The sequence below is a fragment of the Dreissena polymorpha genome, chromosome 4 (genome assembly GCF_020536995.1).
Source record: "Dreissena polymorpha isolate Duluth1 chromosome 4, UMN_Dpol_1.0, whole genome shotgun sequence".
In the NCBI taxonomy this organism is placed as follows: domain Eukaryota; kingdom Metazoa; phylum Mollusca; class Bivalvia; order Myida; family Dreissenidae; genus Dreissena; species Dreissena polymorpha.
Genome location: NC_068358.1, coordinates 120254281 through 120282268, shown reverse-complemented (window position 1 = coordinate 120282268; position 27988 = coordinate 120254281). Strand labels below are relative to the sequence as shown.

The 27988-nt window shown below is 35.4% G+C and overlaps 1 protein-coding gene across 2 annotated transcripts in view; it reads left to right on the top strand.

Moving 5' to 3' along the window:
* Positions 1-346: 346 nt before the first annotated feature.
* The window catches only part of LOC127879910 (uncharacterized), a 44535-nt gene continuing 16893 nt past the window's right edge, over positions 347-27988 (top strand). Inside the window, exons 1-2 of one of the 2 annotated variants that reach the window (XM_052427019.1) lie at positions 347-634; positions 24301-25269. In XM_052427019.1, the coding sequence (XP_052282979.1) occupies positions 562-634; positions 24301-25269 (1042 nt within the window). In that variant the 5' untranslated portion in view covers positions 347-561. Of the gene's footprint in view, positions 635-10613; positions 10895-24300; positions 25270-27988 lie in introns of those variants that run through there. The other variant, XM_052427018.1, reaches the window with a different exon arrangement.

The following is a 27988-nucleotide window of genomic DNA, read 5'->3' as shown; positions in this document are numbered from 1 at the left end:
GACATTTCCAAATAAAAACAAGTTCTTTCGAGCTCTCGCAAATGCCAAGCATACTCCAAGTAGATAGAATTTTATACTCCGAACGCATTTGTGTGCATGTGTGAAGAATAAATCAACCTCGTGGGACTTGAACCCGCAATATCGTGACATTAATACATATAATGTAATCAACTGCAGTCGCAAGCTGAAAAAACGTCTGTAGATTTCGTTGGACTTTCGATTGTTGTGGAGTAGACATTTCCGTGCCTAATCTTTGTGAGTGTCGCATGCTCCGCCAGGTAGCCATATTGATCTCGATGCGCATGACTGAGCGTCTCATAACCCCGAACGATTTCAGTCAGTCAGTATCAGATCGACGCTCTTCGGTAAACAGTTGACAATCCGCTTAGGTGCGTGTCTTATTGAACCGGTGTGTTGAGAACGAGCAAAGTGTTATATGATTATCATGTGTCCCAGTCGGAGAGGAAATAAAGTGATGTGATTTAACATTAAATGGAGGCAACGTTAAATATGTCTCTGTCTATAGCTTCGTAAAAATGAATATTATGTTCTTTTTAAATCATGTTTAAACCAAGCGGAGTATACCTTTGTGGGAAATATATCCTGTTTTTGTTGATGTTCGCTCGTTTTGCGGGTAAGTAACTCGATTCAAGCTTTTGTTCAAGCTTATGAATATTTATGCTGATTTAAGTTGATGTTCTACCATTTTTAAACTTAATATACATTTGGGCGAAAATTGTAACATTTAATCCGTTGGTAAGCCTACAAAGTCTAAAATGTTACTATTTTATTTGTTTTAATGCACAATAGTATCTAACTCATTGTGCTTATATACTTCGAATCATTCAATATAGTAAAGTCAAAACCTATCTTTATGCACAGTTAATTTCAAATTATAAACAAACGGCTCGACAATAAATATCTGCAAACATTATGTGTGCATGTGCACAATTGAAAAACATATGACGTAAAAATGCTTATCTCAAGTCATGAAAGTCCGATCAGAGTGTATCCTGCATGCCACAGATGGTGAACAAATGACATCGCATGCAAATGTATTTTTGTATGTTTTTTGCGCAAATGTTTTTCTTGCGCATTATATATTTAAAAATGCGTTTTGATAACATCTACTAGTAAATCAATATTTGATGTTTTTTATTTGAACACTAACATTTTAAGTAAATATTTTAATATAAAACCATTTTTGTCAAGTTAGGTAAACGTTATGTAGCTATGAGCATATATAATAATAGATTGACATTAGGCAAGTACGGGTTAGTGCTATTTTCTAAAACATCACACCGAATTGGAGGCACTGACATTTGCATCCGTATTTACCCTTCACCTACGTCAACTGTTAATTCAATTAGCGAGTTTATGTAATCACCAACCTGTAATTTAGAAAATTATGCACGTGTTATGAAATTGTATAACATAGTGGGAAACCCAAATCGATAAAGACATTCACCAGTTGGCATTGCTCTGACATTCACTGGAGATCCAGCAACGAAATCTGCATGCAACGAATAAATCCCTAGTTATCGAATAGTGTCGCAGTTGATACCAACGTTAAACTCCAGTCGTACTGTAAACTGAAACTGCCAAAGCAACTGTATGTAGTTCTTGTGTCAATAGACTTAATAACTTCAATATACGTTAAATTCGATGTACACATTTTACGAATGTAAACGACTAATTGTTTTCTTCCAAATATGTAAACATTCAATCGTGTACATTTAATTTGCATCTTAGGAATAAAGCAACATAAACATACACATAAATCCGTATGTGCTTCTTTTTTGCGCAAATAATTTTTCTTTCGTACTAACATTAATACGCACTATTGGGATATTTGCTATGTCTTTACAACCATGCACATGTGTTCGTATTGAGTTATTACTGTATATGTTAAAATGAATTGACCCATACAAAAATCGCGTGTTCTAATTATTATCTTTATATTTTGTAGTATCATTATTATTTTATTAATTCTTTTTTCCGGACTAAGTATTGGAGAACCCTGTCGTTAAAACGCTTTAACACACCGCGATTTACATTAACCGTTTTGAAGCATTGATTCCAGCTAACTTGTTTCATTTCTAATAATTGCTATCATTTTAATAGTCATGTTGGTGTCTTATCTGTCTTTACGACATTATCACATTGTCGCCATCTACGGTTTCGAATGGTTTCGCGGTTATTATTAACGGTGAATGTTAAACATTCTCTTTTCCGATGTCAATTGCTAAAATTTCTAATGAATCGTGGAGAAAATGCACGGAATAAAACTGCTCATTTCCGATTCTCTGAGAAGAAACAATATCATCCATTCTAATGATATCACATTTTACCATATTGTTATAATGGTGATTTCAAGACATGGATTTTACCCGATCGCAGCAGCGTTCTTCATTAGTTGATCATGTCGTCGAGGACTAAGTCTGCTAAAAAAAGTGCTCAATGCCCAGGTTTTATTGGTGGACATGAATCTCATTCAATGTCCAATTATAGTATCATCGATTTCAGACCACGATACTGTTGCAATACGGTAGCACTCATTACATGTGTCTCTACCGAGGTCTAAAAGATTTATGTTTGCACGAAACCGACCAACCGTATGCTTGGTACCCATTATAATTATGTTGTTGTATTCTAGTTTTATATTCAAGGAGATTTTGAAAACTTCTTACGACAAATTGACATTATCTGCATTAAGTTTAATTGGAAACAAACAAAATATTTTGTTTGGCCTTAAACCAAGAATTGCATTGACAAGTGCCAGTGGACATGGATTAATTTTAACATACCGAGAAAATACCATAAATCGTACATGATGGAAAGTCAGTGTGTATAGTCCGCTTTAATGAATGCATTAATCTTGACACATGTGCTCTCAGAGTAAGCTGTGGGGACTGTAAGAAGGAAGCCAAGGAAATTCTTTTTTCGGCTACATGCATATACAAATGATAGTATTAATTATTTGCATTGCATGTTGGAAATAATAAAATAAAACAATAAAATAATCATTCATCAGGCTTGTTTTTGTTTATTAAGCAATTTTCAGGGGTTTGAAAATTCAACAAGACACAATGTGCCTAAATAATGTTCTGAGTTCGGCTTTCAGCACGTCGGTTCTGCATTCTTAGGGACTCATAATATTACTTGAGAAATGGATAGTTGCATAGTTGCATTGCAGATAGAAATATAACCTGATAGCACGATTGGTACAACGACGTACATTGACAAAAACGTTTTTCGAACACAATGACACATAATTTGATAATATAGTCTTTAACCTCGATGTTTGTTTTAACACGTAGTATATTAAGCGCTGTCCGCACATGGATGGCATAGTAAATTGTATTGAAGTGTTTTACAGGAATAACATTTGCATTTTTCCCTAGCATGGAAGCCATGGCTGTCTTATGTCGTAATGGTTCGTCTTGTCGGAAAGATGCACCATTACGTGCCAATATAGTTACTTTATGTAATACAGTCAGGTTAATTGGTCTAACAAAGTGTTGCCTCAACGCTGATTGTTATTAGCACATCCCTTTCGTCCTGAACACAACCTATGGTCGTAAAATTATTAATTACAGTCGGGTGCGTGATTCACCAACTTACAATGTACATTTAAATTTGTCCTCACCGGTTAAAAGGAGTATTCTTGCAACTTGGCAGTTGTTTTGCTAATCTGTATCCGTCACGACGCAGCTGTTTCCGCATGAGAACATTTAAAAAATGGAAAATACGTTAATGGGGTTACACGTATTGATGAATATCAAACAGGAGCCCTTTCATGTAAGTGTTGAACGAGACTGAACTTCTGCCATAACACTTTCAAATGTGAATGCTTCATTGATATTGAGAACTATAAATCGCACGTTGAGTGTTATTGTGGCAATGTAGTACATGTATTAAGCTTTACAAATGTTTGCGTTCACGTACATTTAAATAAATATTAATTTTTAGTATGTAATACATTATCAAAATGAAATTGCATTAGGTTATCTAATTATGCATGGGCAGTGTTGTTTTTATTTTATAGAAACCAAAGAAAAAACGTCCGCTAACGAGACCACAAAACCTTACGTTACTTTTAAGCGGACAGGGTAGCTCTTGATCAGACTGTCTATTAATGAGATTGGCTAGACACAATGCAATGAGATTGGCCAGACACCATGCAATGAGATTGGCCAGACACTATGCAATGAGATTGGCTAGACACTATGCAATGAGATTGGCTAGACACTATGCTATGAGATTGGCTAGACACTATGCAATGAGATTGGATAGACACTATGCAATGAGATTGGCTAGACACTTTGCAATGAGATTGGCTATACACTATGCAATGAGATTGGCTAGACACTATGCAAAACACGTCGTCATATTTTCATTCTTGCATTTTATGTGATAGCCTAAATGTGCGTGCTGTTTTATCCGTATGACGGTACGGGCAGTTTCAGCAAGTACATGTAATTCTTTTTGTAATTACTTATTAGTAGTAGTTACACACAAAAGATGTGTAGAGGTATTTGATAAGTCCTGCTCGAGAAAGCGATATAGTGATAGGTGATCCTTTTTGACGGTGCAACTTGAAACTCTGGGGGTCGGTATGGAAGAATGCAATATACAGTCCTGAAATTTAAGACGTAAGGCATGCAAATGAAGTATTGTATGCTGCATTTTATTTGACGGTTAAATGACAATTTTGCATTGCGTTTCCAGCTGTAATAAAATTTACAGTGTTCTATTCCGTGAGGTGCTACCGTTCAATGTGGTGCTTGTGTTCATCAAACAAAACGTAGTTCTCTAAAATGCATGTTTGAAATGTATACACAATTGTCAATATATGTGCTTACGGCTGAACATTATTTGCATCAGTACGAACAGTTGGATACATTTACTCTGAGCAGAAACCTTTCGCACAATATTAATGTTGCATATACTGTTCCTAATTTTATTTCAGAAAAAATATATAAAAGACTTTAGACTATTATTAAAACTTTACATTTTACTTTTACGTTTTACTTTTTAACAATTATGTCATTCTATTGTGTTCATGCTTAACAATATATATATGTTTTCTATGTATTCGAATCCGAATTTAAAATTGTAATGGTGTTCTGCTGACTAGAGATATATCTATACTTAAAATAGGCATTCATCAAAGTTATGTTTTAAATGATATTGGCTGATATATGTTTTCTCATTTATCCAGCAGGGTTTTTTTTGGGTTGTGGGGGAAGGGGCCTTTAGCCCTTATGTGGGGGAAATTTTACGCGGGATTTTCCACTTTGGCGAAAAAATGGGCGCGTGGGAATTTTCGCGGCGTTCCTCTTTTTGGGGGATTTGTTTACTTACTCTCTCATTATTACAATACATTTGTACATGTTTGCACTATATTCATTGTTTTTTTCATAATTTATTACGTTTTGCAAGATTAATTTGAAATAGATTTGAGATATTATAATCATGAGACACATCTTTCTTTAAAAAAAAAAAAAAAAAATTAAGGGGGAATTTTTGGTTCTGAAAGGGGAAAAAACCAGCCTAGTTTGGTGGGGGAAGACGCCGATATTCGGCGTCTGTTATATAAGGTAAAAAAACCCTGTCCAGTAATGAGTATATCAAGATAACAGTTCATAACTGTATACGCTCGGCGGTGGATAAGTCACTGAATGCATTCATCTATTGAGATTGTTGTCGTAACATATCGGGGCAATATGATTCGATTATGACACGCGTTTTAATTTCGATCAAAGAACAAAAATAGGCTTTGATTTGCAACGCGATAATCGTCTTCCTCAAAATAATATTTACACGTCACTGACAGTTTGTAATAAGCACTTGCGCAATTTGTCAAAAGAGGCCCTCATTTGTAAAAACAATGGTATTTTCCAATGAAATTTCATTATTTATAGAAGCGTTTGGTGAAATTTGACATTGACATTGTTGTTGTATGAAAAGAATAAATCTAACTATCCGTATTTCCCGGAAATACTTGATAAGTACCGGTATCTTACATGTTTATGTTTTTTGTCTACTTTTTACTACATTTCTAGAAAATTAACCTAATTGGATATAAAATTCACTAGTTAAAGATAATTATAAGGTTTCAAACTAATAGCTTTCATGTTTGGATCGCGCAATTTCTTGTCTTGACTTAATTGTCTCAACAAATACGTCTATAAATTCCATAACATTTGTTACCTTGCAGATCTATTGTATTTTATACTTTATATAAGCAATCCTCGTAGTTTCTCAAAATATAACGACAACAACAAGCTCTCCAAATTCTTCAATCGTTTCGCATTGCAACGCTTTATAATTTTCAGGTTTGAAATCGTCAAAAGATGCATATAATCAAAGATCTATTTATAGATCTTTGATATAATGGGTATTTTAGAGCATCGTAAATGTTCAGTATTACTGTTTCCTCACAAATATCATAACTTCAACGAAAATTTGCGAATCTGAAACAATTTTGTGTCAAAACGTGAAAAGGTCCCTTTAAAGATTTCTTATTTATTCGGACAAAACTTGTTCAACTGAAAAACACATAGCTCCGTGACGTTCTGATGTGTAAACAATGTGAAGATCGATTGGAAGATGAGTTTTTGAGTGTGTTTGTTCTAATGACATCGCAAAATTCTTAAGTACGAGCAATACGTTTTCAAATAACGTATTCATCTATTCGTATTTTGAATTTAAATGCAACGGCAAGAATAATTAAGTTCATTTTGACTTAATTCATTTAGTTCCGTGTTTACTACATAATACATTTAAAAAAATATATACTAACAAACTAAAACAATACATTCATACATATTAGAACATAAAAATGTACAAAGTTTACAGATAAGCTTAAATATATTATCAAATTTGGATAATAGCTATTTAAATAGTGAATTATTTGTTGATTCTTCGTATATTTTGTTTATTAAATTTATGCGAATTTGCTTGTTGCAATTTTTATTAAAATTAGTTAGAGACTTGCATAATATGAAGGATTTTCTGTAAGCAAATTGTATCGTACCCAACCGGTGTGTAAAAAGTGACAATATGGACGTTATCAATGTATATAACAAGCGAGTATTTGTTTATACAAGGGAACAACTTTCTGCAAGTATCATCTCGTAATGAACGCAAAATATGTTCATATCAAGACAAGGTACATAATGAGCTTGTGTGATAATGGTTCCGAAGAGTTGATGGTGAAGGGCCCGGGTATCGCAAGTCAAGTGCTCGCTATTATCACGGACAATATATGCCCATAAGCATAGCTGTTGCACCCTTGAAACCGGGGTTTTTAGTGGATCCAAGCAGAAATAATTTGAAAAATGTCGAGTCTTCACGTGGAGATAATTTCTGATTTACTCAGTAGATAAGCTATTGAGATTGTATAAGACTTTCCAAATGCTGCTAGGATTGTTTTCAAAATACGACAAAAAATTCTCTGTAGTTCTGAATGCCCTGTTGGCGTTCTCGCTCGAAAAATACCATTCTGTTTACAAGATGTGTTTGTCCATGTCGTGGAAAACAAAAAAGATAAATATAAACAAATGTATAACACATCTTTGTAAAACGCTGGTGAGATGTCCATATACACATTCGTATATTTTAAAGAAAACGGTGTGCTTTTATAATCATTTACAACAGATACATAATAATCACTTAAAAAGGACATGACCATTTATTGTTTTGCTTTTAGTGCCGCATTGTAATAATATTTACACGGATTTCGCGGTTTCCAACAGCCACCATTCAAGTGTTCTGTTAACAATTGCACTGTCCTGTTTCAGAGTTTTCCTAAACACACTATATGTAAGCAGCGCTGTGGGAAAATCGGACTTAATGCATATATGTCGTCCCGGATTAGTCTTTGAAGTCAGCAAAGGCTGACCAGGAATGACACTTTTTGCTTTAATTCTAATTTTCGTGTAAAGGAAGTCTTTTCTTAGAAAAAATCAAGTTGTTGCGGAAAGTGTCGTACCTTATTAACTGTGTGAGCTGCACAGGCTTACCTGGTACGAAACTTTAAGCACAAGCATTAAAACCCGTTTGCCTGGAGACAAAGTCGCCGATTAAGGATTTGGACGAAAACGTTTAAACATCTCGGACTCTTTCAAGGTACCCCGCAAGAATTTAAGTGCACTCCGTATATATTTGTCAAACATGTATTTCTATCACGAACAACGCTTAAGTGTGTACCAAGCAGTTTTCATTTTTAAACTAATTGTAAAAGCTTAAGACTCAATTTAATGAGCAATCAAATAACAATTCTGCACAAATACTTGGACTATAATGTAACGTGAACCCATATAAACGTGTCTAAGTGTCTAAATCACGGCGCTATTGACTTATGTTAGGTAAACTCCCATCCGCTACTTTCACAAGTTGTTGACAAACCTGTGTGACATCTTTGTTGAGAGTGACAGTCGAAGCTGATTCTAGTGTAAATCTTGACACAATTGGTTCTTAAATCTCATTATTATTGTGCTGGATTGCTGCGTCATCTCTTTTCCAATTGTCAAAATCTCGCGGCGAGGGTGTTAATGCTTCAATGATGTGCAATATTAAGTTAATTTATACGTGATGTTTTGATTTTTCCGATTGACACTTTTAATTTTCCTGGTGTACAGGTCATATACGATGCTTTATTAAATGGAATTATGAGAAAAGAATACTGGCTCGTTTACACAGCAGCCATTTTTCTGTGCGTTTCGTGACCTTTATAACTCTTATAACTGCATAAGCAATACTAATTCTTATAACTGCATAAGCAATAATATCGTTAAATGCTCTTTGTATAAATCCAATCTACATGTTTATAAAAGAGAAATAAATAGGAACGCCGTCTTGGTTATATTGTAGTTCTGGTGCTGAGGTGATCATTTAACAAAGGCCGTTATTCTTATTTGTGATTTGATTTTTCTTCGATGTGGGCGTTAACACATGGCCGGAACTCGTAACTCTTCAATAAACAACCTTAAGTACAGTATTATTATTATACAGTATTACATTTCAGAAGAGTGGTACCCCATGAATCTTATAAATATTCATTCAGTAAAAAAAGCACACACAATAAGTAGTTTTATATTTCGCTTATTTATAATAGACTAGAAAAAATATTTAATACAATACGCAAACTTAAACTGTATAATTAGATTTCAAAGTTAACCGTGCGATTAAACAGAAAATGCTTATTTAAAAACGAGTTAAACAAATTATCATGTGTGGATCTGTAAGCTTTCTCTTTTATAGAGTTTTTACTAAGTGGTACTGATCCGTGTAAAAATTGACAATGCCAGGTTTGAATTATAGCTTAAATGTATTTATTAAATAAAACTTAAAGTACATCACGAATTTAGAAACAAGGTAATATTGCACTGTAAAACCACCTGCATAAAATACAACACAGCCGCTGAATAAAGCCCCAAATGTTTGAACTTTCTCCTACATATCAAATCCGACCATAAATGGGCACGAACATGGCTAACTGCGCACCAAATGGCAATTGACGTTTACTTGTGGAGACCAATTTCTATGAAAAGATTAACCATCTTGTATAATCGTGTTTTCAGTTGCTTTATTGAACTCACTGTCCGTATTACAATCGGGTATCTGGTTTTTATGGGCATCGTTTTCGGTTAAATAATCGGGGATTTAGTCAATTGATGATAAGAGATATAAATCCCAACCGTGTCACATGACAAACTACCACGCCGTATTGAAATTTAAAGCATGTAACAGGCGCTTGTCGTGATGTTCTGTCCATCCGACGGAAGGAAGCTGCGGAATAGGTTACATTACAATAAAATCACTGTGTATCCTTTCGTAGCGCAAATATCTATAGAGTTTATTGCCTCTTCTGGTATAAGGGCAATTTAACGTTTGTAACCGTACATTTGCTGTAGTTCTCTGTATCCTATGTGTATCTGCAACATTTTGATCACTTTCGTTGGGGATTACGTTGAAATATGAAAGTTTTGGTGGTGTTTATTGAAGTACGGCGCTTTTGTCGAAATTTTACCTCCAAAATTATGTTTGAAGAGGGTGCTTTCCTTTGGAGAATTTTACTTTTTTATGAAAAGGACGGTACATATTTGACTGCACATTATTTCAAGATGACAGATTAAGCTTTAAAATGACAAGATTTGCATACTGTTATTTATAGAAAAGTCATAAAAATGCTTTGAAAACATTAGCACGGATACGTACTTTTACAGCAATTATTCATTTATGTAGTTAACATATGGATATTTCTAATAAATATATACATGGCAGTAAAGCTCTTAAAATGTTTAGCTTACTGCAAGTAGAAAAAATATTTTTCTAAAGCTTGTGTACATGCGTGAAGAATAAGTCACCCCCATGGGACCTCAACTTGCCATATTGTGACATGAACAGAATGTAATCAACGGCAGTCTTAAGCTGAAGAAGTCTGGATGCTGCGCTAGACTGTCGATGATTGCGAAGTTGTCATTTCCGTGACAAACCTATGTGAGTGTCGCATTCTCCGCCAGGTAGCCATATTGATCTCGATGCGCATGACCGAGCGTCTCATAACCCCGAACGATCTCAGTCAGTCAGTATCAGATCGGCGCTCTTCGGTAAACAGTTGATAATATGCTCAGGTGTGTGTCGCATTGAACCGGGGTTCAGAACGAGCAAAAGTGTTATATGATTAGCATGTAAAATTGTATTTAACCGGAAAGGAAATAAAATGGTGTGATTTAACATTAAATGCTTACAACGCTAACAATGTTTCAGTTTAAAGTTTCGTTAACATGAATTTTGTGTTGTTATTAAATCATGTTAAAACCAAGCGGAGTATACCATTGTGGGAAATATATCCTGTTTTTGTTGATTTTCGCTCGTTTTGCGGGTAAGTAACTAGATTCAAGCCTATCGTATTTCATGTGTCGTATGCTATTGTAATGATTATTGTCTGTCAACAAGATTTTATCTGTTATGTATACACAAAATGCTTATTTACGATATACTAGTACAGCATCCAGCATTCAATGTTAAAGCTTATGAATATTTATTCAAGTACATGTTTTACCGTTTATATAAGTCATATACATTTCGCGAAAAATGTAACATTTAATTCGTTGTAAAGTTCAAACGGAGTCTAAATTTTTACTATTTGATTAGTTAAAATGCACAAGCATATCTCACGCATTTTGTAGATAGTTTTAAATCATCAAATAAAGTAAAGCCGAAAGCTATCTTTATGCACAGTAAACTTCAGAATATAAAAATACAACTCGACAATAAATATCAGCAAACATTATGTGTGCAGGTGAAAATCGAAAAACATCTGACGTAAAACAGAATAATCTCAAGTCAGGGCAGCCCGATCAGAGTGTATCCTCTATGCGACAGATGGTTAACAAATGTCATAGCATGCACATGTTTTTTGTATGGATTGTGTTTTGCGCAAATGGTTTCCTTGCAAATTATTTATTAAAAATGCGTTTTGATTACATCATTATAAATATTTTAGTACATTTAATTTGAACACAAAATGACAGTTTATATTTAAATAGTTAACAATTCTTGTCAAACTAGGTTTACGCATATTAGCTATGAGCATTCAACTTAGGAATATACATGTAGCACCATAGGCATACACATCAATATGTTTGTGTATGCTTTTGTTTATCGGCGCACACAATAGTTCGTTCATACTTACACTAGTACGCATTATTCTGATATGTTTATACGTCTTTACCACAGATCAAATGTGTTCGTCTTTGTCTCAGTTTTTCTCACGTTGGTTTCATATCTGTCTTTACGACATTATTACATTGTCTCCGTCTACGGTTCCGAGTGGATTCACGCGTATTATTAACAGTGGATCTCGGACATTAGCTTGTCAACTTTCTATGGCTTCTAATGATTCGTTGAGCAAATGCACGGACAATAACTGCTCATTTCCCATTCTTTTAGAGGAGATCTTATCATTCAATTCTAATGATATCGCATTTCACTACGTTAGTTTAATCTCGAACGCCGCAGTGTCCTTCATTAGGTGAACATGGCGTCTAGTACTGAATCTGCTCTGAAAGTACTCAGTCTCCATGTCGCATCGGTGGTCAACTATCTAAGACCATGTACACATATGGAATAGTCGCTTTCAAACCACGATATTGCAATACTTATTCCTGATGTCTCTACATGGGTTAAAATAATAAAAGTTGTATTTTCACATGAACCCGACCAGCACTAATTTTGATTCCATTCATACTTATTTTGTGGTATTCTAGTATAATTCAAAGATATTCTGAAGATTTCTTAAGAACGTAGGACCGTATCTGCTTAAAGTAAAAACAAAACGTTTGGCTTTCCAACCTACCTACTTACCTACCCACCTACCATTTTTTTGAAGATTTAAATGGAAACAAGCAACATGTTGACTTATAGCCTTATACCAAGTATTGCCTTGACGCTTGCCTTCGGCCAGGGATTAGTCTTCCGAGAAAGTACCATAGTCGTACATGATGGACAACCGATAACTTACAATCCGCTTTTATGAATGCATTACTTTTGACTCATGTGCCTTCAGACTAAGCTGTGGGGACTGTTGGAGGGAGTTCAAGTTCATTCTCTTTTAGACGACATGTATTTACACATGTTAGATGATATTATTTGAATTACGTGTTGAGATTACCGGTAGCTAGCAATTCAAAATAAACATTTAACAGACTTGCTTTTGTTTGTTCAGTAATTGTCAGGGGTTAGGCAATTTAACACGACACAATGTGCCTAACAAATGCTTTGAGAACGGCTTTCAGCTGTTCATTCGTGCATTCTTAGGGAATCATGCTGTTACTATGAAAAATAATAATTTCATAGTTGCAACATAGATAGAAATATAAGTGGATAGCAATATTGGTCCGTCGGCCTCCATTTTCAACAAACGTTTTTTTTTGTCAATACAATGCCACATACTTGAATAATTGAATCGTTCACCACAATGTTTATTATAAAACAGAGTTTGCCGTATTAAAGCGATGTCAGCACATGAGTATGCATTGCATAATCTTACAATTGATTTTCAACGTGAAAAGAAAGAGATCAACTAAGTTAAATGTTTTGTAGTGTCAAACAAGAACAACAATTTTCAACTGTTCCAAGTATGGGAACTCAGCCATGTCATTCTTATGTCTTATGTAATTTTTCGGAATGTTAAATATTGTTGAATAATCTTCAAATGATGTACCATTACGTGCCAGTAGTGTGCAAGGCTGCAGTGATGTGAACTTGTCTACCCAAGTGCCACCCCAGCAGCGTATATAGTGTACATATCGCTGCCGTCGTGGACACGACTCATGCTTGTGAAAGTATTAATTACAGTCGGGTGCGTGATTCACCAACTTACAATTTACATTTAAATTTGGCCTTACCGGTAAAATGTACGAACTTGGCAGCGGTTTTGCTAATCTGTATCCGTCACGGAGCAGTTGTTTCCGCATCAGAAAACTTTACAAATGAGAAATACGTTAATGGGGTTACACGTATTGATGAATATCAAACAGGAGCCCTTTCATGTAAGTGTTGAACGAGACTGAACTTCTGTCATAACACTTTCAAATGTGAATGCTTAATCAATATTGACAACTTTAAATCTCTCGTGGAAACCGTGTTCATATTCCTATGTAGTGTAAAGCTTTATACATGTTGGTGTTTGAAAATGCATGTATTATATTTGTATGGAACAATTTTAAAATGATGTTGCACTCAGTTATTTTATTTATAATGTGCAATGTTGTGTTTATAGAAATCAAATGACATGCGTCAAGCGAAAACGGGTCTAATGCAATATGCGGCGAGCGTAGGTATTGACCAACATGCGCAGTCTGGTCAAGAACTACCCGGTCCGCTAACGAGACAAAGAATCCTTACGTGACTTATAGCGGGCGATTAGCTGGACGTATCGTCAACCATTGCATTCCATGCGAAGACTTATCACAATTAACTTCATCACCGTCATCGCCATTATCGTCAGTACGCGGTGCACGTTCTTCTTTCCATGTCTTATCGTGGACTGTATGACCCCTAACTGCCACTTAACAATTTAAAGTGGGTATGCACGATTTTGATATTTGTTAAATTGTAATATTTTGATAAAAATATTTTACAATAACACAATAACACAAAATAGGCAAGAAAAATTATACATTGAAGACAAATTTCATGAAATGCAGCAAAGACAAATTAGCGCGCCGAGCCGATTGTGACGAAGATGTTTCTTACATGTTTTCTAATAACCGAAGCATTCGTCTTTTTATTAGGATCGGAGTTAGTGTTCGTATGTCGTGTCAACAGTGTCTTATAATTTACACTCGAATTAGCTTCAGTGTTCATCATTAACGTTATAAATATTTATATTGATGCGATGCCGAATTTCGAATAATGTTGTTCTTTTGACTTGAGATATAGCTATACCTGAAATCGAATATTCATCAAAATAATGATTAGATTTATTATGTTGATTTATATATGTTATATATATTTGGTAATATTTCAGAACGGAATACGCTCGACGACAGAACAGTGATTGAATGTATTCATATATTGACAGTGTTGACATAACATATTGACGCAATGGTATTCCAATATGACATGCGTTTGAAATTCGAACGAAGAACAATAGTAGGCCTTGATTTGAAACGAGATAATCGTCTTCATAAAAAAAAATATTTACACTTATTTGACAGTTTGTAATTAGCACTTGAACAATGTCTCAAATAAAAATTCCCAAATTTGTAAAAAAACAACATTGGAATTGTCTAACGAAATGTCCTTATTTGAGACGTGTCTCGTGAACATCGAAATTAGTGATGTACTAGTATGTAAGTAAACATCTTATGTATACCTGTGTCAAAATTGGATAGATAATTCACTAGTAAAATGGTTAGCAGGCACGTAAAAAGAAAGGCCAATATGACGTATTTCACAGATAGTCCGAGGCTTAGTAAGCCTTTCGTATGGGATGGATTTGTAAGATTTTGGCAATATAGGTTTGTTTGGGGCGAGTTGTTTGCCCCCAAATGATACTTGTTATTGGTGTCAATATCCAATCAGCGCGATGAAGTACATTGATTTGATCAAAATCTCTTTTCCAATTATTGGTCACATGTTTGTTTTTTCAGCTAGTGATACGGGTCAAATGTTGTTGTTCAAACATAATTATGAGGTTACAAACTAAAAATATAATGTTTTGGTCGCAAAATGTCCTGTCTTGACTTAATGTGTCTCAACAACTACGTGTATAAATTCCAATGAATGTGATATTTGCAGTATATATTATGCAATTTCAGTGATTAACAGATGAGCATTTGTATGTCGAAGTCGTTAGGGCTGTCAAACAAAAATGCCCTTCATGTCATCTGATTTCAAAGTTACTTTGGTACAGTAAAATGCATGTTATACTAGTATTAAAGATGTCTCACTCGTTTTAACAAAACTGTTAAAAACGAAAAACACATGGCTCCGTGACGTTCCGATGTGTAAAAAATGTAGAGATCGATTGGAAGATGGGTTTGTCTGTGTGTTTGTTCTAATGACATCGCAAAATGCTTAAGCATGATACACGAGTTTTCAAATCTCTGTAGCATATATCCATATCATTAATTTACGCCTGGCATAGACTAACATTATATTGTCCAATATGACTTTTCAATAGTGAATTATTAGTCGATTCTACGTTTATTTTTATTTTTTATTAAATTCAAATGTGATAGATTGGCCAATAAGCCAAGTTTATCGTAACTGACCAGTGTGTAGCAAAAAAACAATATGGACGTTATCTTTGTTTTATACAGGCATTTTTTCGTTCATATATGATTAATAACATGAACAGGAAAATGTGCAAGTATAATCTTATAATGAATGCTTTATATGCTCATCTCAAGACAAGGTCCATATCGCGCTTGAGTGTTGCTGATAATGGTTCCGAAGAGTTGTCGTTGAAGAGCGCGGGTATCGCAAGTCAAGTGCACGCTATTATCACGGACAATATACGCCCATTAGCATAGCTGTAACCCCTTGAAACCGGGGCTTTAAGAAGCTCCAAGCACAAATTATTCGAAAAATGTCGAGTCCGGGTATGAAGATTCTGATTTATTAAGTACATGTAGATAATCAATACAGATTGTGTAAGACTTTTCGAAAGCTGCTAGGCTCCTATCAAAATAAGATTTAAATAGTCTTCTTTGAAGTTCTTATTGCCCTATTTGCTTTAAAGGGGCCTTTTCACGTTTGGGTAAATTGACAAAATTGAAAAAAGTTGTTTCAGATTCGCAAATTTTCGTTTTAGTTATGATATTTGTAAGGAAATAGTAATACTGAACATTTACCATGCTCTAAAAAAGCCATTATATGCATCTTTTGACGATTTGAAAACCTGAAAATTATAAAGCGTTGCAACGCGAAACGAATTAATAATTTGGAGAGTTCTGTTGTTGTCGTTTTATTTTGTGAAACTACGAGGATTGCTTATATAATGTATAAAATACATCTAACATTGTATCAGGAAGGATGGCCGAGTGGTCTAAGTCGTGGAGTTTTTACTTCGGGACTTTAAAAAAAAAAATCTTGATTATTTACTGGAGATTTTTAGATCCAATGTTTACATTTATCAAAATCAAGCACTTAGTGACAAACTTCAAAAAATGCCAAAATCTGTGAAAAGGTCCATTTAACTCTGGACTTAAGCAATTGAGGTTTCAATATTGTTTGTCGATATTCTGGAAAACCATAAATTGATTGATGAAAACAAATGTATAACATATCTTTGTAAAACGCTGGTTAGATGCTTCTGTGCACGTTTGTTAATAATATAAACTTTGTGATTTTATTACCATTAACAAAACACAGGTTTCGAGATTTCCAACAGCCACCAGACAAGTGTTGTGTAAACCATTCAGTAAACTCCACTTTTCCAAATATTTTCTAACACCATGTATCAACAGCGCTCTGGGTAAAGCGGGCTTAACGCATATACGTAAAGTGTCGTCCCAGATTAGCTTGTGCCGTCGGCATAGGCTAATCAGGGACAACACCTCCCGCCTTTGTGGTATTTTTATTAAAAGGAAGCGCATTCTTAGCGAAAATCCAGTTTCGGAGGAAAGTGTCATCTTTGATAAGATTGTACGAGCCGTCCGTGCTTAACTGGGAAGACTAATTAAGCACATGTATTAAACCCCGTTTTCCTAGAGCGAGGCTGATATATTTGCGGTATCTGCATTGTGATTACGCGTAGAAACTTCAAGGGTGTGGGCAAATCAGTTTAAACAGCTAGGACTCTGTGTGTACCCCCGGACGATTTCAAGTGCAATCTATACATATTTATCGAAGATTTATTTCTATCACGAATAAAGCCGGAGTGTGTACCAAGCAGTTTTCATTTATTCATTTATAAGCTAATTTTAAAAGCTGTAGACTCAATTTAGCGAGCAATCAAATAACAATAAAGCGCAATTACTTGAACTATAATGTAACTAAAACGCATAAAAAAAGCGCCTAAGTGTCTAAACCACGACGCTATTGACTGCTCCAGAAATCTGTAGCACCTTTATCCGTTTATGTTAGGTAAACTGCCATTCACACTACTTTCGCAAGTTGTTGACAAACCTGTTTGACATCTTTGTTGAAAGTGACAACCGAAGCTGATTCAAGTGTAAATCTAGACACAATTGGTGCTTCAATCTCATTATTATTGTACTGGATTGCTGTGTAATCTCTTTTCCAGTTGCCAAATTCTCGCGGCGCGCGGGGTGCTAATGCTTCAATGATGGGCAATTAAAAGTTAATTTATACATGTTGTTTTGATTTGTTATTTTTTCCGATCGCAACTTTGAGATCCCCTGGTGTAACAGGTTTCATTCGATACTTAATACAATGTTATTATGAGAAAGTAATACTGGTTCGTTTTCACAGCAGTTCTTTTATGAGCAAACGACCAGGACTTGTACTTCACACATATGCAAATTAGAATACGGTATAACACATTACATGTCTGAAACAAGTGGTTGGAGTGGTAGTCAATAAATCTACTGGATATGCATACAGTAAAAAAGCACACTCAACAAGTAGTTGCCTATTTCAGTTATTTGTAATCGACTAAAAAGGAAAAGAAAGACATGCAGAACTGTAAATTTAGCTTTCAAAGAAAAACTTACTATTATAGGTGAATGAGTTATTGGAAAGGGATCGATTCGACTATTTTATCACTTGGATCCGTAACCTCTTTTCGTTTATAGAGCGTTCAGTAAGCCGTACTGATCCGTGTAAATATTGACCATGTTAGGTGTGAATTATAGCCTAACTTTATTACATAAAAAATAAAAGTACAAACAAAAGAAAAGAAATATTGCACCTTTAAATAACCATCATATGAAACAAATAATGAACAAAAATCTAAAATGTTTAAACCTTCTCCTTCATATTACAACCGACAAATGAATGGTTACGAACATGCCTACATGCGCACCAAATGACGTACGCTTGTGGAGCCCAATTTCTATGAAGAGATTAACCGTGTTTCCATTACCTTTATTCAACTCACTGCCTGCACACAAATACGGTGTCTGGTTTATTTGGTTCGTTTTTGGTTATGTTAAATCATCGACAATTAAGTCGATTGCTGATAACTGATAAGGGCTATAAACGTAAAACGAACTCGCCGTATTGAAATGACGAGCATTGAACTGGCGCTCGGTGTAATGTTCTGTCCAGCCTTTTCAAATAGGAAGGAAAAATCCAACAATAAAATTGATATTTATATATAGGTAATTTTGTCTTTAATGTGTGCCTAGCGTAAAAGAGGACTGCATCGCGTAGAGATTTTATTTTTGGTATAAATAAAACACATGACAAAAATATACAAACGTGATGAAGTATTCTTTCGTTGCAGGAGAAGAAGCAGTCTTATTCCGGATTTTCTTTGCTTAACACAATTTTTATTTGTGAACGTTAGCTCACAAATAATGGAGAGGCAATTTTGCAAATCAGTTTTGGCCTAACTACGACAGGAACCGTAACCCGTGACTGCCTGTATGGATAACTGCAGTAAAATTAAGCAGACGAAAAATGCTAAAAGCGTCTGCTCTAACCACCGCATCTGCCTGTTTATAGTTCCCACTGGTACACCACATAGTGTATGTATTCAAAAGTATTTAACAGCTTGTAAGACAACGTTGGCCAGCCTAGTGCTTATCATTGAAATCTGTACATATTGGCTGCTTTCAGGGAAAACGGGGCTTAGTGCATGTCAAATAAGATTAGCCTGTGCACACTGATTACTAGTAGCTGTATCAATGATTTGAAAAAAAACAAACACATCTCAACCTGTGCTTAAAGACACACTCTTTATAAATTTGAATTGGTTGCGGTCATTCCAAACTTGCGATATAAAAAGCTATAACATAATTTTGAAAACTGAGTTGCGTCTAAGATTATACAACAGCGAACAAATTCAGTGCCTTCAGCGTTTTGATTAAAAGTCGGTGTCATGACGCACGAAATGTCACATCGTAATACGTTTAAACAAATCTCCATCTTCGTTAGCTGTAGTTTAAAATATGGTTGTGTCTTTTCACAAAAACGTCTTTCTAAACATAATTATGGTTTTCAAATTATTTGTAATTTCTGATGTACATTTTTATCGATGATAATTATGCATTAGTGTTAAACAATTAAGCTTTCACTTCTATACGGACATTCAAACGCAAGTAAGTATTTTAAATAGCATATTGATTTTCATATCTATATGTATGTTTGTAGCTATTTAACTGTCAATCCTTTGAACATTCATAAAGTATAATTCTATCTATAGATCGCAAGCATGTGTCAATTAACGTTTTGATTTAATAACTTATGTCAGATTGAATTATTTTCAGATAGTTGTGAAGAGATCAAAGACTTCTTGGGCGAGTCTTAATGCACTAACAACTCTTGTGACTTAAGAACAAAATGCATTCACTTCTACACTAACGCTACCTTACAGCTATATCAGATTAGTTACACGACACTGCATTCAACTGCAGACCTTCAACAAAAGGACTGGATATCAGTTTCATTTGGTAACTTGATAGATATAAGAAGAATACGCTAAAAGAAAACTCCGTCTTAACCACAATATAATCGTTTGTTTATGATTGCTTTAAGTGGACTAAATTACTCGTGCGGACGACGAATCTTAATTTGTCGTCTGATAATCGAGAATTTCGTCTGATAAATAATGCTTGTCGTCCGATAGAATTCAAATGGACGACCCTAAAAGCGTCGATGTACGGAAAACACTGTCATTGAAATGAAAGGGAACGTTTATCTAATTTACAGCGATTATCATTTTCATTGTGGTGAAGTGATATTGTACTTGACTTCAAAGAAGATTTCAAAATGATCGAACACTTCGATTGCAGTTGCGTTTTCTTACCTTTTATGGGTGAAATTGTATATTGACTGGGTCGTTTTCACGCGTATAAGATTTCACAGTAACATAATGGAGACAGCATTTTGAATTTAGCAAAACAAATTGTAAAAACAATTAATGTCAACCATGTTGCATAAAACATAAATTGTTTTATCACATGACAATCGAATAATGCTAGTAGTCTGTGTTCGTAGACGTACATAATAGATAAGATGCATATTTAGTAGTCTTTCAATCAACCCATTCGTACTGTTGAGAAGCATTACGACATAATTACTTGGTTATAAACTTACCTTCTTCCTGTTCTTTTTAACCATAAGTAGGCCGGGCTCGTGGAAAACCAGGATTAATTCATTTGCGAAAAGTATCGTCCCATATTAGCCTGTGCAGTCCGCTCAGGCGTACGGTAATCAGAGACGACACTTTCCGCCAAGACTGGATTTTCATTTTGCATTGGAACAAAAAATATAAAAGCGATCTGTGTCGTCCCTGATAAGCCTGTGTTTCCTGCAATGGTCAATTCCCAAACAGCTGAACCCTGATCGTTCAGACGTGGACTCTCCCATCCTTCTAAATTGGATCAATTTATTTCCAAAATTAGGGGTGTCAAGTATATTTATTTCGATATTTAGAATATTTCATAAAGAAATTCATTTAAGCAAACAGCGTAGACCCAGATGAGACGCCGCATCATGCGGCGTCTCATCTGGGTTTACGCTGTTTGCAATGTCCTTTTTTCAGGACGCTAGGCATGAATGGGTTAGTATGATATTATTTGCACTCGAACCCGATTGGGATGTTCAGTATTCAGATCCATGTTACTTTCCTCAACGAAAGAAACTATTTGTGTAAATAATACCTCCATATATACTACAAATCTGATTCAAAGTTGGAAGTTGTTTACTAAATAAAAGAAACACATGATGTCAAGTGTTGTTAGCAGATCGTATACATTTTTCTCCTTCCTAATTAGGCGTTCTACATTCATTCAAAATTGGTGAACTCTTTGTTAACGCTGATAGTTCGAAACGATGCCAATCATGCTCAGTGTATTTTTTAACAAATGTAGATTGTGCCATTCTACTATTTTCCCGGTATTGTTAAATAACAATTCCAAATACAAATATCGATAGCAGTTCTTTCCAAATAATGGATTCATTAAAATAACATGATAAAACACAAAAGACACGTCATAACTGACGGATCATCTATAAAGGAAACTTCTTAATTGCACCGAAATATGAGACTTTGTTTAATCAGCATGTTAATGAACGAACCAGGCGGGAATACGTACCCAGTAAAATTAATGGCTGTGAACAAAATGAAACTCTGGAACAGTAGTCAATCTGATTGATGTTTATTTAATAATATGTGAGTTTCTTTCATTGGTGATTTAACATTCTAGACAGTGATACTGAAACGTATACTGCTTTTGTGCGTCATAAGGTATGAAGTATTTATACGTGTACTATATTAATCACCGAAACAGAATGCCCCCTTCCCCTTTCCAGTATAAAGGTTATTGGCCTATCTCTATAAATTTAACCCATTTATGCCTAGCGTCTAGAAAAAAGGCATTGGCAAACAGCGAAGACCCAGATGAGACGCCGCATAATGCGGCGTCTCATCTGGGTCTCCGCTGTTTGCTTAAAGGAATTTCTGTAAGAAATATTCTAAAAATAGTAATAAATATACTAGACTTCCCTAATTTTGGAAATAAATTGATCCAATTTAGAATCCACTCGGCATAAATGGGTAAAGCATACGTTAACTCATACGTCTCCTTATTGTACATGTATTTCAAGCAAACTATACATACCCGCATTGATCCGTGTGTCTGTTCGAGTGCCCATAATATCGTTTAGAAAAATTAAATATAATTTTGATAATTTAATTTTTTAGACTTAAAAAATGCACAACATCGGTCGCTTTTCATTTATCGTCTATTTGTCTATTTGTTGATGTTGTTGATCATATTATTGTAAACTTTGTCTAAACATAGTTTAAAATTGTCAAACCGATGGATACAGATTGAAAACCAAGAGGATAAACGAGTTTTGTGCTAAATGAATTGGCAGAAGTGTATACGTAATTAACAACCACCACGTAAACCATGAGATTTCGGAATCGTATTACTTCGTTCTATTATTCAATGAATGACAATCTTGATATATGACACTTATGGTAATTGACAAATTATGTCTGACATTTAATGTGTTCATAGGAGAGTAAAAAAGCAGAAACGCCGTAATAATATCAAGTAATATTTAATTGAATAGTTACAATGAAAACACCTGACTTTATAGTGCCAGTAGTATAATTGCATATTTGAGGTAGCACATTTTAGCTATGTGGTCGGGATCGTTATCCAAATAATTATGATTATGTAAAAATACCATTCTTGCTGTCCGGGTTTGAATGAAACTTTGAAATCATGTTGTTTATTCTCAGTGTTTAAACATTTTAATGACACGATGTTAGGCACTCCGTTTGGGTATTTTTAAGACTTTTTGTTGAATTTTGGTTGCAGTAATTGTTAGAGGGAATTCGGTATTGTTATGTAATCTGTGTTATAGCTAACGTGTGACGCAATATTATATGTAGATATTCGGTTTGCTACTTTCAATACCAATAAAAATGATAAGATATATTTGAAAAGGCAGTTTTGGGTGCAAAAATAGCCAACTTCCTTTGACATGTTCATTTGGTTTGCCATTATAGGAATTACAACATTTATACCTTCAGACTATTCAGGGCAATGACTATATGCATTCACTGTTTACAAAACATCGCATAAGTGCAAATAAATCGTTTCTCAAGATATCTGCATTATTTGCTAAATATAATTATAATTACCGGTATATGCAATTTAATAAAACCTAAATAACGCAGATTGTAAAATTCCTGCGATTGAGATTAACAGATTCAACAACTCAGTTTAAAGGTATGACACATGTATGTGCTTTGCTTGGCCTCTCTAGTTTTCGTAAAATTTATTACATTAGTTTTAAATGACTTAAATTTTTATCATTTTTCTTTCTCTAACTTCGATTTCGATTCTCGCTTTTCCTTGACACATACATCTAAGGCTCCAATGACAATTGACAAGTGCCATTGAACAACTCTTGCAGCGAAATACGTCTTCAAAGTATACTGATTTCTTCTAGTCACCTTACGCCGATGGTTGGGTTCTCATATGTGTCGGTCTTATTTACGACCGCATGTGTAGTGATTTACACACGATTTATATTAGAATTTGGCCGTCTGAAAAACTAGTATAATAAAGACGAACAATTTATAGCTCTCAATTGTGCATACTTTTACAACGTTTAACTGCTGCCGTTTTAAGCTTATACTTTAAAGTTAATAAATTGTAAAAAAGACGAAAAGCAAAAGGTTCGTGTTTGTTCCGTTTAAAGCAACTTGTTCACATTAAATGTTGAAAAGGCTCGGTTAAAATGGATTTAAAAAATATTGTTTATTATTGTGCACTATACTCAAACGAGCAAAATAAGGCTCCGAAAAAAAACAACAGTTAACAATATATCTTATTATGTTCCTTTATTGATCATCATGAGCAGAAATCGGAAAATAATAAAGTGTTTGTTAAGCTTTTCATGGATATCTTCAGCAAAACCGCGTACATGTATCAGCAACATATAGATTTAGCCACCATTTTACACTACGCGTTGTATTTGAAGCATGTTCGCTCTTATATGCTGTTTTTCTTGCGGCACCTTGTGTGTGGCTTTAAATGCACGGTTAGCTGAGTTACGATAACAGATCCAGGTAAACAGACATGAAAAGCTAGCATCCATGACCTTTATCGCACATTCTGTTTCCAGATGGCTCCTACCAGCTGTCCGTCCCTTCCGAATATGTCGCTTTCTCCGGCCACCTTATCATCGGCTACAAAATCCCAGACGCTATTCATCTCCCAAACGCTTTCGTCCGTCTTTACCTGATCTCAGACAATCGCGAAGAGGTCATCCAGACGCTTGCTATAGATCCGGCCTACAAAACCGGAAACCTTCAGATCACGTGTGGCATCATCGAAGTGGCGGGTCAGTATGACTTAAAGATGTTTGATTACGATGGCGGGAGAATGCTCATCCGTGCAGTTGTGATTGTACGGTGGCCTGAAGTGACCTTAACGTTGCCGTCTGGAATTCATTATGCTCAAAGTAGTCCCGTCCTGTTGCGGATTAATTCTAGTGCAGTGTGCAATCCTTTACTTAAAAAGTACAGTTTTAAAATTGAACTCGACTATTCAGCCAATGATTCCATGATCTCAAAAAATGGCAAAAAGGATGTGATATATTCAGAGCCATTTTCTGACTTTTTCGCGAGAAACTTTTCGCTACAGCTGCCGTGTCATCTGTTCGATACATCAGGGATATTCGGCGTCACTTTAACATCAACATTTAGTGCCATATCGCAAGTTGCCAGAAGCAACCCTCTAGTGACGAGTTTAAATCCAGCATATAAAATCATTATATATCAAAAAACCATATTCCCATGCGCCGACAATTTTATTATCAACTATGGAGTACCGCAGTGCCCCGGCCTCAAGGAAAACAACCGCATTCGGATATATCAGCTAATTCGGACATCATTCGGGTCCATGGCGTCACCGGTAACCAGAAATTACGTCATGGAGAGATTTGCAGACCCGGACCAAACGTTCCTCTCAGAGAACTGCTCTGCGTTCGAGACCGTATCGGTGGGCTTCTGTTTCCAGTATGTGACCTTTGTGAGGGACAATGTCGTCATCAACCAGACCGAACGATGCCTCTCCGCTCATCCAGACTCAGGTGCATTGACTTTCTATAGCATATACTGTGTTTACTGCTTTTCATCTATTATACTTATTTTTATCCATTACTTAAAGTCGGAATCGTTAATAATATATCGACATATATCAGCGATAGAAGATTAACCCATTAATGCATAGTGGACTCTCACATTTTTTTTAAATATGATCAATTTATTTCCAAAATTAGGGATGTCTAGTATATGTATTTCTATATTTAGAATATTTATTACAGAAATTTATTTAAGCAAACAGCGCAGACCCTGAGGAGGCGCCGCATCATGCGGCGTCTCATGTGGGTCTACGCTGTTTGCCAAGGCTTTTTTTCTAGACGCTAGGCATAAATGGGTTACGGTAATCTAGCTCAATATATCTGACCAGTAGTTCATGTTATTCACCTGGCCGTATACATGTGCAATATCAGTATTCGTAATTATTTGTAACTAAATCAATAATTTAGTACTATTGTGACAGGATTTGTTATGTATTAATTGGTCGTTAATCAAATCAAGTTGGTACTGAATGTTTTATGCATGTAATAATCGTTATAGACATCGAACCTGCATTAAGCGCTACCCGTTCTGTAGCTTACCAGCTCATGATTTGTTAGATTTTCTTTAAAAGCTCGTTTTTTCATGCTGGTATTGACTTCCCACGTTCAATTCGTCCTTGAACGCGAACAGCCATCCTGTCAAAGGATTACTTTTAATGCGTGGCTAGTTTAAATGTAACATTGTTTAATATTAACCATAATATCAGAGATCCGATAAGAGATAAGACAGTACAATCCAGACCACGAGTCCGCCAGACAGATAATCCTTGATAATGCTTTGATTTATATCAGCGATTTCAAGATGTTGTTTGCATTCTGCAACTGTTCGAATAAGATGGCGACAGAGGTTTAGTTGATATCGAAAATATGCGACATGATTGACTTTTTCTTAACATGTATCTTTAGAACGTGTTTACCCCTTTTGACACAATCGCAAGTTGAAATTAGTATTAGCAGACTGCACCTGTCCGTCATGTCTGAATTTGAGTCGTGTTCTGAGAAAACTGGACATAATGCATGTGCGTAAAGTGTCGTCCCAGATTAGCCAGTGCAATCCACACAGGCTAATTAGGAACGACACTTTCCGCTTGTATGACATTTTTCGTTGAAATGAAGTCTCTTCGTAGCAAAAATCCAACATAGGCGAAAAGTGTCGTCCCTGATTAGCATTTGCGGACTGCACATGATAATCTAGGACGACACTTTACGCACATGCATTAAGCCCAGTTTTCTCAGAACGCGATTCATTTTATCAACAGCCGCGCTCTGGAGAAACCGGGCTTAATTCATCTGCTTAAAGTGTCGTCCAAGATTAGCCTTAGCATTACTGGCTTTTCGTTAAAAATTCCAAAAAGCGGAAAGTGTGGTCCCTTAATAGCCTGGCTTATATGTGACGATACTTTACTTTAGAAATATAGCCTGGTTTTCCCAAAGCGCGACTCGTTTGTATCACCAATACAGCTCATGGTTGTAGTACAGGCACGAAGTCACGTGCTTAAAGTGTAGAATCTATAGTGAATATTATGCATAACTACTGCACTCAGTGACAATTCAGATGCATGCATTGCAAAATGTACATGTATACTGAATTGATAATAAATTGTGAAATTAACATTATGATCCACGTCAACGATCCACGTCCAAGTATGGTTATTTAAGTTTAAACAATGCACATTGTTGACGACATTACGCCGCGGGTTTGATGTAAACCGCGCATTGACTAATAAAATTAAGTCTTTCAACTCACAGTTGATTTGCAGAATACATTTATAACATGTGAACCAATGTCATTTCACGGACATTGTTACATAATAAAACTTCAGACTCTGTTATGTTCAATCACAATGCTCCACAACAACCACGCGATCGATCGGAACAGAGTCACTTTTAATTACGGTAATGTACAATGCATTTCACGTTACTGTAACGACTGAGCAGGTCATATATTACTTGTGTTCTCTCGTCAATCCGAAGTTCTCTGCGTTCTTGCTAATGGTGATTTCAATGATGGAATGTATTGATTCTAAATAGTCGTTAACGCGCGCACTGATACATGCAGCTGTCCTGGAATTTGTCTCTGCCTTTCAGGTGGTGATAAGCAATCCGTACAATACAAACACGTGGGTGAATTTAATAACATGCAGCATAATGTCAACCAGGTAAGCATAGCAGTGTTCTTTATTAAATAGTCGAATGAAACATACACGCGGACGAACTTAAAAACATGCACGATAATGACAACAGTAGGCCTAAAACATGCACGTTAGCGAACATAATCACATGCACGATAATGGCAACAGGTATCTAAAACGTACACGTGGGTGAACTTAAAACATTAACGATAATGACGACTGGAAACGTAGCAGTGTCCTGTTTTGAATACCTGCTCTTCAATTATAAATGCTATCATTATTCCATTGACAATATCGATTCTGAGAAGTTGCAAATGAAGGATGTAAGATAGTAGTTAGTCAATCTATGTTGATCTCTAGGCCTATATGGCGGACATATCGGTCCATGAGATCCGCTGGTAACATTGATCCGCCATTAATTGCTTTGTTTGATCCATTAAACACCATCTGATAATGTTACCAGAGTGCCACGAGTCGTTACACCAGACCATTGGTAAATAAAATGCTTCAAAAAGCTGTGTTAGATTGAAAATAGG